Genomic DNA, 16,914 nt, shown 5'->3' with positions numbered 1-16,914 from the left:
AAACTGCCAAGTTAAATCTAAATAATTCCTCATTCTATTCAGCCTCTGAGAAGGGATGACAAGAATAATTGGACTAAACAAGCCAAATTAAATTAATGCTAAATTAATCCCAGAATCTCCACTGTATCTCCAAACCTATACGCCACACAAATTACCATGTACATTAACTGGCTGCAATGTACAAACTTCCATTGTACTTATGTAGACATTTCACCATTTACTCTTTGCTGTACAGAATCTGTAATTATATGCTGTCAGTTTTGTAGCAATAGACACTTCTCATTTACTTGAAAGAGCACATTTTGCTCTTGAATGATAGCAAAATAAGAAACAAGGTCAAAGCAATAATAGGGCCAAGACCACAGCACAGGCCTTTTGATTTAAAAGAATTATATAGCATAACTTGTACGATGCCATATTTCAATGCCTGCATGTTCATGGAAATAAAATAAAAACTGATGCTGATAACAGACAGATTTAGAGCACCTGAGATAAGACCCAAACTCCAATCTCTAACCCAGCTAGCTTTAAAAATTAATTTGCACACAAGCCCAGTAACACACAAAGAAGTATTGATCAAGAGACACTGATAAAAATGGCACAATAACTTATGTTTAAAGAAATGTAATTAAAGAAGCAGGAACTGACCAGAATTTTTATGGGTACTGGAAGGGATAAAACCTTGAGATAACCTTGCCTGGTATAAGTTACTTGATTCCTCTGTTAAAATACATTTAGTGCCTAGGTTTTGGAATTTAATAAATAATAAATTATTAATTAATAAATAATTAATATTTGAGGCTTAGAAAGGTGTAGTATTTGGCATTTTTTAACCACAAGTTATTTTTACTAAAGGCGAAATCCTTTGAAAAAAAAATTCCTTCAGGTGAAAAACAATTTTGCAGTACGTAAATGTGGTAAATTGTGTACGATGGGAGGGGAGAAAATACATAAATTTGCTTTTGGATTCCGTGTTAGGAGTAGAATTTTCCGTAATGAGAATGAGGGAAAACAAAAAAGCGGATTGGACATAAGACAAACAGGTCTATAAAGAATGGTTCTGCAAAAAAAGACAGGAGCAGCTTCTTTTCCAATTACATTGATGTATTTTGTCACTAAATTTGATGTGACTTTCAGACATCCCTCCAGATTACGCATGCGTTTCTAAGTATGGCTGTCTTTGGAAGATTAATTTCCTGATGGAACAAAGGTGCCTCAAGGTGGCTGAGCTCATTTGCATGGATGACATCATGATTCAAACGTGAGTCCATACCTGACAGCCAAATCAACCCAGAAGGCTTCATAAAATAACATATAACTATGCAGCTTTTAATGCACTGAAAAAGAATGTGTGAATTTTCAGAGAAAAAGGTCTTTAAAATGTACATTATCTGTACATAATTATTATTATAAGGTAACATTTATCATCATGTTTTTCAACAAAATTTCAGTGCAGAACTATGTTCCATCATTTCTTATTTAAATAGACTGTAGTTTTCATTCAATGGTATCAATTTGTCTTACATTCTGAAACCATCCACAGCATATGGAGGCCTTCAGGACATCTGGACTGCTCTGAATTATGTTGGCAGTTTTAGAGATAACCCACACAGCCTTCTCAATGTAGATCAATTCATCCTCATTCCAGCAACCAGCGAAGGCTGGTTTCTTACAGACACCTCAGCTCAGGTTAGCTCAGGCTTTTGCTTTCCATCTCAGGAATATCGTATATTTCAGCACTACAGTAAACACTTCTCTTCAGTTTCCAAGTATTTACCCATGGGAAAAAATGACATCATCTCTCAAGCTTTGCACTTATGACACATTAATATGCATCCCTGGAGAATATACATGAGTCTGGAACCATTCTGCTCTCTATGGTTATGACAGATCAAGATATCTGGAGATATATAGAAAAGGAAAGAGACAAAAGAGATGGGGCGATGGAAATGCTGACATGGAACGAAGTATTTAACTTTTAATAAGATCTGATTCAAGAAAAAAGTATGCATTTGTGAATTATGTTAAAATGGTTAATCGCACTGATGGTGCTTGGTCACTGAAACTGACAGGAAATTACAGCAAAGTTCCATGATGATCAAAAGGGACACTTCAATGTAAAATCCCAGAGCTGTAGAAGACTACTCAAATCATTCACCAAAAGTGTTGGATTTCTCTCTCATATATGGAACCATACACACAAATTAATGATTAAAAAAAAACGGAAAAGATAAAAACAAGCTAATGAAGATATTTGGCATTCTTCAATATTTTGCATTCTTCACAATGTAAAAATGGTTAAACGTAGCTAAAAAGACTTATTAATCTCTAATATTAATATTTTCCTTTTGCCAATTGAATAGCTTTGCATACATTTTATTGAAATATCATAAAACTCCACTGTAAGTTAACAGTGGCAGGTGCTCTTATTTTGCTTTGTTGATGTTAAACGGATCTAACCATGTCACTCTACAAAGAGGCCACCAAGCCTAAAACCAGTCCATTTTTTAAATAGATTTATTGAATTTATTCATGTTTATTATCTCTATGTAGTGGTTTCATTATCACAACTAAGTGTTCACGGTAATAAATAATGTATTTTCACAAATACATAATCCAAAATATACACCGTGAAAGACACACAGAATGAGGAGCAAAGAAAAGGAAACCTAATAGTAAGAATAGGGAGCTGAGTGCAAAATAACCTCAAAACTCGGTTCTCCAGGACAATTAGAGAGACAACTGCTACTACACTATCACTGCTACTACACACCAAGAACACTAGCTCCAAGCTAAATCATAAACACTCATAACTGATATCATAAACGAAGATCATTAGCCCAAACTGCAGAGTGTGAATCTTTAAAATGCTAATTTAAATTAGAGTGTATCACTGGTTGTCTATGACACATTATTTAGGGTGATTAAATACACAAGAATTACAGGATTACATATTCATACATCATACCCCACCTATAATACAAATTTTTCCTATTTTCATTATTGTTATTTTATTTTACAGAAAGCACCCAGTCCTCACTCTCCACTCCATGATTTGTGCTTTTTGATCTTTCAGTGCCTGAAACCGTTTCCAATTTTAATTACATTTTATGAAAATGAAGCCAACAACTTTACTGTTTGGGGGGATTTTTTGGCACAGGGTTCTTTTCCTCTGGGATAAAAACAAATTGGAATTCATTTTTTAGTTTAAGCTACAATATGTGCAACATGAAATGCTAAACCAGAAATAACAGCAGAGTCTATTTGCATAAAATCAAACAACTATATGTTCCTGTCACAGAAGGTTTCAAGCAAATTGTAACAAATCTTACCCTTATTTCATTTTTTTTTAAATTATTTTCTTTCTCAGCTCCAGGAACATGGCTCTCCATGAGGTAGTAAAAATTATTTCAGGATGTCATTCCTGTCCTGTAGTTATATTAATCAGGAAAAGTGAAGTCAAGTTGAGCATGAAAGAAGCACTTACTGTGACATCTTGCATTGGACTTCACTGGAGAGCTATGGATTATGGTAACAGAAGATCTCCTGCCCACACTGCAGCCCCACAAGAAAAGCAGGAGATCCACAAAGAAGTGCTGTCTGTCTCTGGAGCAGAGCAGTATCACAGCAACCCAAAGACCATGCAGATGTCGGGTCTCTCTGGATCAAGCCAGCCGCACACTAACCACCATGTAGCTGTCCGTAAGCTCCAATCAACAGCACTGCAATCTCCAGCAATGGGAGGAAGTGCTGAGCCAAAGGCCGGAGACAGGAATGAGGAAGTCTCATCACACGCATGCACGCACACACACAAGCGCGTGCGCACGCGCGCACACACACACACACACTCACTTGCACATACATTCACACATTCCCATAGATTCCATTCATCAGAAACAAGAAAATGTAATGGCATCAGTGTAATTTTTGGTTGCTAGGTATGTGGACAAGCCAATTTCCCCAAAACCTTATGACACCACATTTAAACAGTTAAATGCAAAAGTATGGGCACAGTTGTGTTAATTGGTTGTTTTTCATATGTACTAGTTAAATTCGTTTTTCAAATCATACAGTGACTATGAGGCAAAATTCCCATGTATGCATTTGTTTTTGTTTTTTTAAACAGACATTATTACAGATCTACATATTTAAACAGAATTATCAAGATCCCTCTTACAAGTCAGCATAAGCACTGGGCAAATAACTGAGCTGTTTCAAATTTCACAGGTTTACCATATTACTCTATTCATAAATGGAAAGCTGCGAGGGTCAGGGCATGGGTTATATCCTTTGGAAGGATTTGTAGAGTCTACTTCATAAGCTAAAAGACACAAGACAGAACAACTGAAGATGAGGCCCAGAGAATTGAGTATGACAACCAAGAAAGCTACGGTGAGAACAGAATGTTTGTGTATTCCCAAGTCAACAGTATGGAATGCCCTGATGAAACTAAACTGGAGAGATTACTGGAGATCTTAGGAATCACCAGTTATTAGGCCGTTCCCAGAAGACATGAGAAAAGGATGACAGGATGATTATAATCTGTGATGATTATGACCTGAGAAAAAAAAAATCATAATTGTCAGATTGAGTAATTGCTAATAATCTCCGTACATTGGGATGAAATGATCACAGGACACTGTGCAAAAGACAACGGGCAAATGACAGAGGCTACACTTCTAGATGTAAACCTCTCAAGAACAAAACTAAGAACAAATATTCAACATTGGATTGAACTTTTTAAAAAGAGTTTTGGAAACAAGCCTCATGGAGAGATGAGACAAAGATAAACTTTTACCAGAGTGGTGAAAAGGTGGAAGTGTGGGGACAGAGAGGGACTGCTCAGCATACGGCTTCATCTGTCAAGCATGATGGATGCAGTGTGATGGCCTGGGCCTGTCTGACTGCATCTGGAACTGGTTCCGTGGTCTTTACTGATGATGTAACTACTGACAGCGTAAAGTGCAGAGTTGGAAAACCCAGGTTTACTAAACCTGGAGAAAGTCATCCTTGGCATTTTGCTCCAATCACCTGAATTTGCTAATTAGCAGAATTCTTCAGCTATGAGGCAGAACTATCAGCAGGATGAGTTCACTGGGAGGAGGAAACATATGAAAGGACTTTTACTTTCTAACCCCTGGACTTTCTAGCTCCACTGAAGTGTACAGACAGTGCACCCATATTCAGACAAAATGCCACCAAACCGTGCATCCAAACCAACTGGATAAAAGTTTATCATGCAGCAAAATATTGACCAAAAACATACACCACACTTAACAAAGAAGCTAATCAGGAAGAAAAGGTGGAAATGTTTGACATGACCTAGTCAGTCACCACATTTAAACCCCATTGAGCAAGCCTTTCACTGGCTCAAAAGAAAACTGAAGTCAAAAGATTTTGCAATTTTGCTCAGTACAATGTTGAAGTACAAAACGTTATAAAACATTTCAGCCAAACAAACTACTCTGTATGCAATTTCTTTCTCAATTTATCCAAGGGTATGAATAAAGGGTACATAAAAGTGAAAACCTAAAATGAAATGCACAGAACGCACAATATTATGCTGCCGCAGTGAAATATTGTTGCTGCCACTGTAAAGAATAGTGGATTATCTTGTCAGTTCAGATAATTTGTTTTTTTTACTTGAACTGACTTTCCCCGTTCTCTATGTCATTTCGTACCTCCTACCACATCACAGCAGGACTTGATACAAGGTTGAGGCCATCTATTCAGTAACATGTTGCCTTGCTTGAGCCTTGTGATGTTACCACAGTAACTGTAAGATATTTCACATGGGTCAAAGAACCTTCCTCATTGTATAGAAGTTGTTGAAATCTTCAGCACATGAAATGAATAGACAGTAAGGGACAAATTGATAAAACTGAAGAAGGAAAATGGATTTATGCAGTGTGTGCCCATGATATCAATGAAAACATTAATAGAAATTTGTGTGGGAGTCGCAGTGTAATTTCAAAGTGGGCTTATGCCAAACTCACGCTGGCTTGTAGTTCTGCATTCATACATGCATTTCCACAATGGCAGACATTTATAGTTCACAACGCTCATATGAGATTCAGGTAAAGTGGTGGGCCAGGTGTAACTGCTGTGGGTAATGTACAATAATGGGGTGGAACTATTGGGACATCATCCAAGTTTTAAGGCACGTACAGAATGTAATGCATGTAATGTTTATGTAATCAGCTGCCCTGCAATTAGTACTACTATTGTGTGTGCACATACTGTACATGTTTGCTGTTGTTTTCGTATATATTGTCAATCTGACCAAGGACGACTGACTTCTCATCTATGGGCAACACCGAGCCCCATGAAGAGACAGGGAGAGAGGGAGAAGAGAGAAGGATAGAATAGCACACTCCTTGTGATGGTGCTTCCCGGCTGGCATTCTTTCCATATTTGCGCTCTCTGTGCTGTCCTCTGCCAGTGTCTGCTGTTCCCCCACAGCTTCCAAGCACACTCACTCATCAGCTTTCCAGAAGAGGTTGTTTCCTAGAAATGACTCACAATACAGGACAGTAGGAAGCGCAACAGCTCAATTCCTTGTGATAGTGATTGCAACCCAAGTAGGAATATTTTTTATCTTTTGTATAATTATTACATAAAATAATAAATATAATATATGGATATCTTCAGCACCTGGAAAAGGCCACAGCTGTTTCTGCTCATTAGTTATGCTGGCACAGTAACACTACAGCAGTGGATAACCAACCCTGTTCCTACCACAACATTAAATAGTGTGCTAATGGCAAGGCTAGCACTATAGGAATAGTAATGCTTACACAAATGATCTGTGGTCCTTCACTTCACGTGTACCACTCTCCCCCACACTATTCAGAGCTGCAATATTTTTGATTGCAATAGATTGACTACAGAGTGGAGCAATTTACATTCTGTGTACTGTACAGCATGAATACTGCACTATCTGCCTCTACAAAATGCAAGAAATACATCTATATGTTAATAATTTACTGGACAGAAGATGCAGGTAACACAACACTATGCACCCTGTGAGCACTGTAGAAATGATGGCACATTGCAGGCCTGAAGGCAGCAGTTATCCGTGAGATCTAGGGGAAAATGCAGCATTGTAGGCCAGACAACAGAACAGGCTGCACATTCTCTCTTAGTCAATAACCGACACTATCACAGCACAGAAAGATTTACTAAATCCTGCAGATGATGGGTGAGAATATTTGGTATCCACACCGCAAAGGAGAACACGTTAAATCAGGCCAAAGACTGACAAGGGCTTATGCACAATCCATGCAAAGGCTTAATTTTCCTTCCGCGGTTTCCTCTGTGTCACATATTCCAAACAGTCTGTAGAGCTTTCAGGAATATTTCCAGCTCTCTAAGTAATTTTATTGCACAGTTCAGAGTGAAGACTAGGGGGACCCTCACAGTGACCCAGTGGAAGACCATGTGAGACGGCAGAATGAACAAGCTCGGCTCAGGCCCCAGTATAAATGTTCCCAAATGGTTACATTGCCACTCTTCCTCCCATGAGAGGATGACCCCTGTGATGGACAGCGAGACAGAGTCACTAGTTGATGGTTTGGAGAGAAGAATGTCTCGTACTGTAGCAGATAACTTAGAGAAAATATTGTTGGTTGGTAACTGGTCTATGCTGTTTGAAGCACTACTGATGAATGGGCAACATAAAATCAATGCATAGCATGTTGAGTTAATTAATCGTACATGGTAGCTCTGTGCATTCAAGCATGAACAATATGTGGAAGTGATTTAGGAGGGCACACAATTTAATTTTTTTCTTGATTTGGCTCTGTACGCCACAATTTTATATTTGTAATCCAACAATTCACGTTCCACATGCTCAGCTTTCATTAAAGGGTATTTTAATAAACCTAAGGACCACAGTTGTGCCAATCGAAGTCAATGACGAGGCTGAGAAATAAGAAGAAAAAAAAAACACTAAGCTTAGGCTTACCAAAGTTAACTGTTTGGAACATCATTAAAGAGAAAGAGAGCACTGGTGAGCTCAGTAATCAGTAAAGGGCCTGGTAGGCTAAGGAAGACCTCTAAAGTTGATGACCAAATAATTCTCACCATAATGATGAAAAACCCCCAAATACCTGTCAAATCAGAAACACTCTTCAGGAGGCAGGCATGGATATGTCTGACTACTGTCAACAGAAAAGTTCATGAACACAACTACAGAGGCTACACTACAAAATGCAAACCACAAAAACAGGATTGCCAGGTTACAGTTTTCTATGAAGTACCTAAAATAGCCTGCAGAGTTCAGGAAAAGGGCTCTGTGGACAGATGAGACCAAGAAACGCTTGTATCTGAGTGATGGCAAGAGCAAAGCGTGAAGACCAAAAAGCAACTTCCCAAAACCAAAGCCCTTCTCCCCCTCGTCTGTGAAACACAGTGGGGGGTGTTATGGTTTTCGCATGTACAGTATGGTTGCCAAAGGTACTGGCTCACTTGTTTTCAATGATGATATAACGACTCATAGTGGCAGCAGAATGAATTCTGATGTGTACGGAAGAAGATGATGTGCTCAAGTTCAAGTTAATGCCATATTAGATGCCACTTCATCCTACAGCAAGACAATGATCCCAAACATACTGCTAAAACAAGAAAGAAGTTTTTCAAAGCCTAAAACTGTAAAATTCTTCAATGAATTGAGCTTGCTGTATGTTTTACACATCTTCAATATAACTCCGCATAATTTTTTACAGATTTTTTTTTCCACTACTGAGTTTTTTTTGTTTGTTATTTGTTACTATAAACTATTACACCGTGGTGCTCTTTGCACTTGCTGCCACATATAATTTCACACCTAAAAGCATGCTAAACATGCATGAGAGATATTAAAAATGACTGGAGAAAGAATGCAATCTTTCTTTCTGAAATATGATCTCATTCAGACAAACAGCTGAGCAGTTTAATTTGAGGAACATTAATTTGAATCCCCTGAGTGGCGATAATGAAAAGGTAAGCCTGCTAGATCTCTATCTGCTCAATTTCATCCAACTGGCTTGTCTAACTATGCTGCAACACCAACAAAAATATTTAACATATTCAAATGTGGTCGAGAACAGTATTATTCATGAACTCAGCTGTGAATGTTTGCCCCCAAAACAGTCAAAGCTCCACTTCCAGGATGACTTTTGAAGTGTTGCAGTGAAGCATCTTTGTTGGGTTTGGCAGCCTCTTTGCATCGCAGCTCCTGGATTTGGATCCAGGAGCGTCTCTCACGGGCAGCTCCCTCCGTCTGCCACAAAATGTTGCGCTACAGCGGGCAGGAAAAGTTTACACATCAGCTCTCCAGAAACCTTTTCACACAAACTGAGATTTTCGGTTTATTTCACAAAAAATTAATTCACAGCCTAGCAATGCTGCGTCTCTCCAAATTGTCTTTAGTGAAATGTCACTGTGAGCACAGGTAGCTTCTCAAACAGGTTTTCTACTGTGCTTGCTGTTGTTATTGGTGATGATTAAAGAAGCACATGCTTTGATTCCAGGCCAGTTTCCACCACTGATTGCATCTCCTGATGCTCTTTCACTGAAAGACTCTTACCGTTGTTGCCGTATACTGAGGAGATATTTAACCAGGATGGCATGTGAATATCTGCTGAGCAGCATTAGCTAAACTACCTTCATCTTCTCAATGCAGAAGTAGCGGCTGAAATAACCTTAGGTTGCTTCAAGTTCAACCCGGAGAATGTCAAGGAAGGATGAAGCTTCTCTCAAGCAATCTCTCCTAATGGAGAATACAATTCTTGTGGCAGGTATCTCAGAAAATTTAACCACGGTTGCCATTTTGTAATTGTTTAGTGCTGAGAGCAGGAGTAATATAAAAACATCCATTTAAAGTTAACATTGAAACAAGCCCCTTCTCACAGAGAATTTGCATGGATCAGCTCTATCTCTGGATGTGTACCATCTGAATGCCTAAGCCCATGGCAATAACCTTACAGAGTTTCCTTGGAACAGATATAAAGAGAAAATTCCTCTAATGCAATTACTGCATTTCTCCAGTTTCTCTAATGTGATTGGTTGCCTATCACATCAAATCAATCTGTTTTTTCGTTCTTTTGAAACGGCAATGGTACAAGGAAAAAACACATTTGAATCACAGTTGCCATGGCATTTTGAATCCTGAGGCATATTAATTGCATCCCATTTTCCCATCAGCCCTTGGCAGCCATTTAGTCCAAGCATTCCATTAGCATTTTTTCACACCTTATGAGATGTGGTGCTGTCATTGCTGGTTACGCTCCTGGCAACAAAAGAGAAAATTACAGCCTGTCAAAATAAATTAGAAAGTGTATTCTGTGGTGCAAGTACCTCAAGCCTGGCATGATGGGTTTGTGAAACACATCATTTCAGAGGAACTGCCGTGCCCACAGCCTGACTTCTGAGTCTACCTCTTCATCTTTCTCAAAGTAAACTGAACAGCACATCTTTCTCTTGATTGCACTTACAGAATTGGCCGACCGGGGCTCATTTGGGTTCGTTTGGCACTGAGACGGTGTGTGTCTGCATATGCTGGTGCTGCCAGGGAATCAAAGCAAATGCTAGGTTGGGGGGGTCGAAGTTTCACAAGACAGTGAATGAAAGACTGTGCACTCACTGACTTCAGAGAAAGGGGGGAGAAGAAAAAAGAGAATAAGAGAGAAAGAAGGAGAAAGAGCAAAGAAAGAGGGGAGGGGAGAGGGACAAAAAAAGAGGGTAAACACTAAAGAGGATGACAGGACACAGGGGATTGATGTACGCATAGATGTAGTCTCGATTTCTGATCAAGGAGGGAGTGGAACTGCTTTTGCTTTAAACAGGTTTGTGACATTTTCCGTTAGAATCCTTATTTCACCATTATTTTTACCTTATGCAGCGAAGCCTGGAAGAGGACCTTGCCTATTCAAGCCATCTACTCTTTTACTCAGTCTCATCCTCCTCGACCACACAGAATACAAATGTAAACCGCTTCTTTCAGAGGCCGAGAGAGGTAATTATGTAAATTTTGTATCAATTGAGGGTTTACCCCTGCTGACTGTGTCACACCAGCAGTGGTGTGATATTAAATTGTCTAACATTGCACATTAAACACAATACGAAAATCAGTTTGGAGCAGTTATGGGGAGAGTGAACTGTTGGGTCTAAAAAGGGCTATTTTCATCTGGTAAAATGCTACTGGTTTATGGCTGAGTGGGACAAATAAATAATAAAACACAACGACCTTGTGTCCTCAAAGAGTAATAAATACATGCGCTCTAATAAAAGTGTGAGGAACATTAAGAAAGCTGGGTATTTTCACATGTATAAATGCCTTGAAAAAGCATTGATTTTTGGAAAAAAAAAAGGAAAAATATGACTCCACTTGCCACGTTCCTTCCTGCCAAACTGACCACGGCTCAAGGGATGTGTTCTTGTTTGGGTCCCACAGGTGGACATCTGCTGTTCTGTGGTTTCAGGGAGAACACTGGCTTTCTTTTTAGGCCCAAAGTTGCAATGCGCAAAAGATCCCTGCTCTTAAATTACAAACTTCCAAAGGATTTCTCTCTATAGAACCACATGGAGTATGGTTGAAAAATATTTCAAATCTATCCCTGCATTTCAAATCTTGCATGGAATGACTTGCAGTGCTCCAGTAGGGGTTTGGCACAGTCCCTGCCAGTGGACTCAGGAAGCAGTAGGGGCTCTCAGGCGGTCATGACTTCAACATTAAACTCAAAAGAGAGGGGTGGTTCCCTTCCTTTTTGCAAGACAGAAAGACAATCTAAATGGGCCCTGAAATGCAGAAATACCCTGAAATACCTCCTTTGAACAGGAGGTAAAATCCAAAAGGTTTAACTCACATACCTCAGGGTGTTCCGAATAAGAGTCACAGGTACTCCAAAAAGAGGAGTGTGCATAGAGCTAATCAACACACAGCAGATAGAGAGTCGCATGTCAAAGCAACCTCAGCCTTTCTCCACAGCACATACTCGACACGGTACGTGGGTAAGGCATTCTACTCTGTCAGTGAAAAAAAATAAAATAAAATCCAAATAAACGATGCATTTGGCTCCACAGGTGTAAAAAGAACTCAAAATTGCTTTGCCAGAAGAGTACCTAAAAAATAACCCATTTTTTTCTTCTTCATGAGGAATGATAGTAAGTGTGCTTTTTGCTCGTCGTACAGATTCTATTATCCGTCAGAAACCCGGGAAGAATATCAATAACGCCATCTTCTCTCCATGATGGAAGGGCTGAATTTGTCTTGACAGATCTTCATGGAACATGGATGTGAGGCACTTCACAGGTTAAAAAAAAATACAGAAGTCCCCTTGGCCTTTGGCCTAGTTTGGTGCTTTATTAATGTTAGCATCTTTCCTGAGCAGTCCCCTGTGGTCTGATAAGTAAAGGACATCAGGTTTGAAGAGCAAACCTTTCTCCCCATGTGTTCTAGGTTTCTGTTTGGTTGCTCGATCATGTTGCCATCTAGTGGTCAAATACCAGCCCTGTATGATGTTTCAACACAGTGTCCAAAAGCAAAAATAAAACACTCAAAAGCATCAGAAAAATTATATGGCTGTACATCAATCATGTCAGGAGTTTTTTTCCCATTACAGAAAGGTAGCATTCAACTCAAAATAATTTGATTATAAAAGAGCCTTGTAGTTTCATAAACATAAGGTCATTTGATATGTTCATATTTTGGAGAAAATAAATTATGCATATATGTACATATCGTGTTTTGCTCGCATTTATTCAGCAAAGTGAAGAAAGCAGACATTCTGCATTTCTTTGATGATCTGCACATTCCTTTTTTTATTATTTCCTGAAGTAAGTTTAGTGTAGTAGATCATGACCAAAGTCACTGAATACAAATGCTAAAACAAGGATACTCCCAAATCAGAGGTCCCACCTGAGAAATATTCAACATTCACTACTGTGTCTTATTTTACACAGTTCATTTAACTTTCAGCTTCCATATATGAGATCTCAATAAAGACCAGGAGCCACACACACTCATTTTGTGCATTAAAATGAGATGCTATTCGACTGATGATGTAAGCTTTAAGCATTTGGCCTCTTCTCTGTGGAAAGTGCTGGAGTGCTGGAAAGTAATTATACTCTAGGAGTGAGTGATGTAAAGTTCTGTGGCTAAGTCAATCAGAATTGTAGAATGATGTGGCTGAGTGAAAAGTGTATTGCTGTCATGGTAGAGTGCTTTAAAATATGTTTTTGTGGATGAACGTTGTAAGGTCAGTGGCTCTGTTGCAGAGCCCGGTAAAGTGTCATATCTCTATGGCTCTATGGATGAGTGCTGTAAAACCATGTTTCTATGTTATTGCGTGTTGAAAAGGCTTGTGTCTATGTTAGCGAGTGCTGGGATGTGTTGCTTCTCTTCGGTTGAGTGCTGTGGGTCTGTGTTGGATGAGAGCATGGAAGGGCTAGGGTTCTGTTGATAAATTCATCTGAGGATAACTGTCGAACCTCAAAGGGCGACAGATGTGGATTGGCCTTGGAGACAGCACAGATTAAAAAAGGGTCAAACATTATAATCAAGTGCAGACAGCATCTGCCAGAGCCATGCGCGGGTGTTTCTTCCCAGAGGGGATTGACTGGGCAAGAAGTGTTTTATTTATTTACTGTAGCCAACAGTAAATACAGTATGCTGTGATTCAAACCTGCTTTTCAAGTGATGGCTTGGAAACATTAATTAGGAACATGATCACCAGTTCAAATTCAGGAGACAAACCACCTGCACCCACTCCCAGACCTGTTGCATGCCTACAAGTGCCTATAAATTGAGCAAATTCCAGATAAACGTAACCAGTTAGGCCACAGTAATAATGGCAGAATAGGCCACAGGCTCAGATGTTGTCATGTGCACAGCGGTAAGTGCTTGTGTGAAGGTACGCCCCAGATACAGTATCTCTGCATTTGTTAGGGCTCATCTAAGATAATCCAAATCAGACCTCATGAGTAATATCATGTGGTATTCAGCTGTTACTCATGTGCTCCCCAGGCATCACTCTGAGTCAGAGCTCCTCAGAAGCATTGAACCTTTGATCGTCAATTTTGAGTCTAGTTCGGTGAGTGGCCCGGTGCTCTCACAATTTTATATCCATCAGAAGAACTTAGGAAATCACAAAAGTCTGGGGTTGTTTCATTCAATATCACATAAAACATGAAATTGAAAACTTTTATTCACATGTAATGCAAATGTGTGTTTAAGAAATTAAGCATAAAAATACATAACATTTGAGATGACATGAATATTCACAAAATAAATCCCAAGTGGGAAAATTCATTAACTGTTATGGGCAAAAAGATAACCTTATACTATCCACGCAATTAAATTGATTTTATTTACTAATTAAATCATTCTCTGAGATACCACCTTCAAAAATAAACATCATATCTGTATTTGTGAAATGTACTAAGGGTGGGCAGGGGAAGGGGTGGTGGAAGTAATGATCTGAAATTTCAGTCGCGTGAGGAGTGGGCAGCCATGTTTTCACCTATGGTTTTTATGCCAGTGGTATTTTCACAATCTTTCGGAACAGAGAGAAAGTCTTTCACTTGGAGGAAGACTGTGCCTTCAAAAACGCACACCAAAACATAGCAGCATTATGGGTGTCATCAGGGATGTGCTCGTTTAAAGCATCAGGTAGTCCTTCTAGTGGTATTAAGGGTCCATATTCAGTTAAAAGGGCCACAGCCATGGCTGCAATCAAAGCTTTTCCGTTTGGTCAGAATCTTTGAAGAACAAATTAGAACAGACTCCATTTAATGAATGTCATGACAAAATTAGCTGCCATTTCTGTATGTTGAAAAAGTCCTGAGACCTCCCGAGTCTTCCACTAGCCTTAGATCTAGTTAATGTGGCCATTTCTAGCTGAACACATCAAAGGGTCTCTCACTCCACAGTTTCATTATGGAGTAGCACAGTCATACAACTTTGTACTGACATAATTTACAAAGAGGACAGAAATAAGGCAACAATGGATGCACAGAATATTATATAATCTCCCCTAAGGGCTAGTGTACAAATACTCAGTTTTTTCTTTTTTTTTTTAAGAGAGGAGACATAATTAAAACCTTTTTTTCTGGTGGAAAAAAGCACACAATGAAAGATTAATTAAATTGGTTCTCCTAAAAATAATCAGGTCATCATCTGCCATTTGTAGTCTACTTCAGTGTCTAAACGAGCACCAGACAAAGGGATTTCCTTGGCAATACAAAGTTTGCAGTAGCCACCTATGCTGTGCTTTTGTACGAGGAAATTCGATTAGGTGCCAGACAGGCAATTACTTCACAGGCGCATCCATTTTTCCGGGAGCTCTGTCACATTGTCTGCATTCACCACAGTTCATTTTCTCCTACACCCCCAACATCCCCCACAAATGCACACAGAATAAAAGAGAGAGAAAAAAAGACTGGGAAACGTGGCCCAGTCAGGCATCACACTGTACACACGGTGACATTTACCATTCCCAGAACAGCGCTCCACCTAGCTTCGCCCGCCTCGGTTGCCAACTGTTCTCTTTGTAGCGCAGCACATTACTGCGAAGTAACCCTGCCTCACCTCTTCCAGCCGGCGCGGAAACTCGTGAAAGAGCCTGATCCCGGCAGGTGGCGAGGAAGCGGAGCTAAGATGACCTCCATGCAAAGATCTCCTCCGTCGCCACTGTCTCTACTGACCGATTCAAATGACATCTGCATCATCGGGTGCAACATCACCTGCCCTGCACTCCCCAACTCCACAGACCGCAAATGTTCTTTAAACCATGACAAGCAAACAGCCCTCGGCCCTTCCAGAAACACATTAGAACAAGGTTACATTTATCAACCATTCACAATAATAATATACATTAATTGATTTATAATTAAAGTGATTACTTAACTCCTCAATAATATGCTATTTTTTTTTTTTTGTGCCATAAGAATCAGAATGGATGCATTTGATTAACATCAAATGTTTCACTTAAGCTCAGTAACTACATTAGCTAATGATTTGGCCATGTCAATGAATACATTACTTCCTGTTAGTCAAAGCAACCATATCAAACAATATCACTTGCATGCCCTCTGTGCACCCTGATAAATGCCTATTACAACATACTCTGGATCCCTCCTGTGCCCTCAAATGAATTAACCAAATTATACCCCTTTGAACATCAGTCTGGCACATATCAATTTCTTTTGACAAAGATGGCACTCTGTACCCAGTCCAGATGTGTATACACCCATTTATACTGTCTGTGTGGGGCACAGCTGTAAATCCCTGGGGCTGCATTTGAGCCTTGAGAGCTACAGTATTAACATTCAACCTTATTCTGACATCTAGTGTGATGCATGGCAGCACACCGTGGACCACAATGCACACAGCACATCTCCCCAGAGTGAGAGAGAGAGGGGGGGGGGGCAGAGAGAGAGAGAGAGAGAGAGAGAGAGAGAGCATATATAGTATGTAGTTCATAGCTTCATTGCTATAGCCCTCTCAAGCAGGCCTGGCTGTCAAGAAAGCAGGCTACATGCACACTGCTCTAAAAACCTACCAGGGGCAGAAGTAATTTCATATTGCTTGTCAATTCTTGGAGGATATTATATAGACTTTTTTGTCTTGATTATGTACCTACATGCACATTAGCTTCACATTTGATGATGGTGAGAGACAGCGCAAGACTGATTAAAAAGAAATGAAATGAGAGTGAAAAATGGTGAGGGAAAAAATGGCACTGTCCTATGGTGTTGTGTGTTTTTTTTGTTTCCTTGCATTTTTTCTTAAAATATCAATTTATCCAGGGTCTGATGTTCTAAATGTTGTGGTGTTTGTTGTACATGTGTTTTTGTATTATTGTATATAAGCACACAAACAAATTCCTAATTATCCTAGGGTGGATGTGGCAATAAAGGAGTGAATTTAATTGA

At 39.5% G+C, this 16,914-nt stretch overlaps 1 protein-coding gene across 2 annotated transcripts in view; it reads right to left on the bottom strand.

Annotated features, from left to right (window-relative positions):
* The window catches only part of LOC135235769 (cGMP-dependent 3',5'-cyclic phosphodiesterase), a 168,389-nt gene that overhangs the window by 126,276 nt on the left and 25,199 nt on the right, over positions 1 to 16,914 (bottom strand). Inside the window, exon 1 of one of the 2 annotated variants that reach the window (XM_064301588.1) lies at positions 3,488 to 4,011. The exons of the other annotated variant lie outside the window; for it this stretch is intronic. Within the exon in view, the coding sequence (XP_064157658.1) occupies positions 3,488 to 3,495 (8 nt within the window). The 5' untranslated portion in view covers positions 3,496 to 4,011. Of the gene's footprint in view, positions 1 to 3,487; positions 4,012 to 16,914 lie in introns of those variants that run through there. 2 annotated transcript variants of the gene reach the window in all.

The sequence above is a fragment of the Anguilla rostrata genome, chromosome 12 (genome assembly GCF_018555375.3).
Source record: "Anguilla rostrata isolate EN2019 chromosome 12, ASM1855537v3, whole genome shotgun sequence".
Classification (NCBI taxonomy): Eukaryota; Metazoa; Chordata; class Actinopteri; order Anguilliformes; family Anguillidae; genus Anguilla; species Anguilla rostrata.
This window is presented reverse-complemented; position numbering and strand designations above follow the sequence as displayed.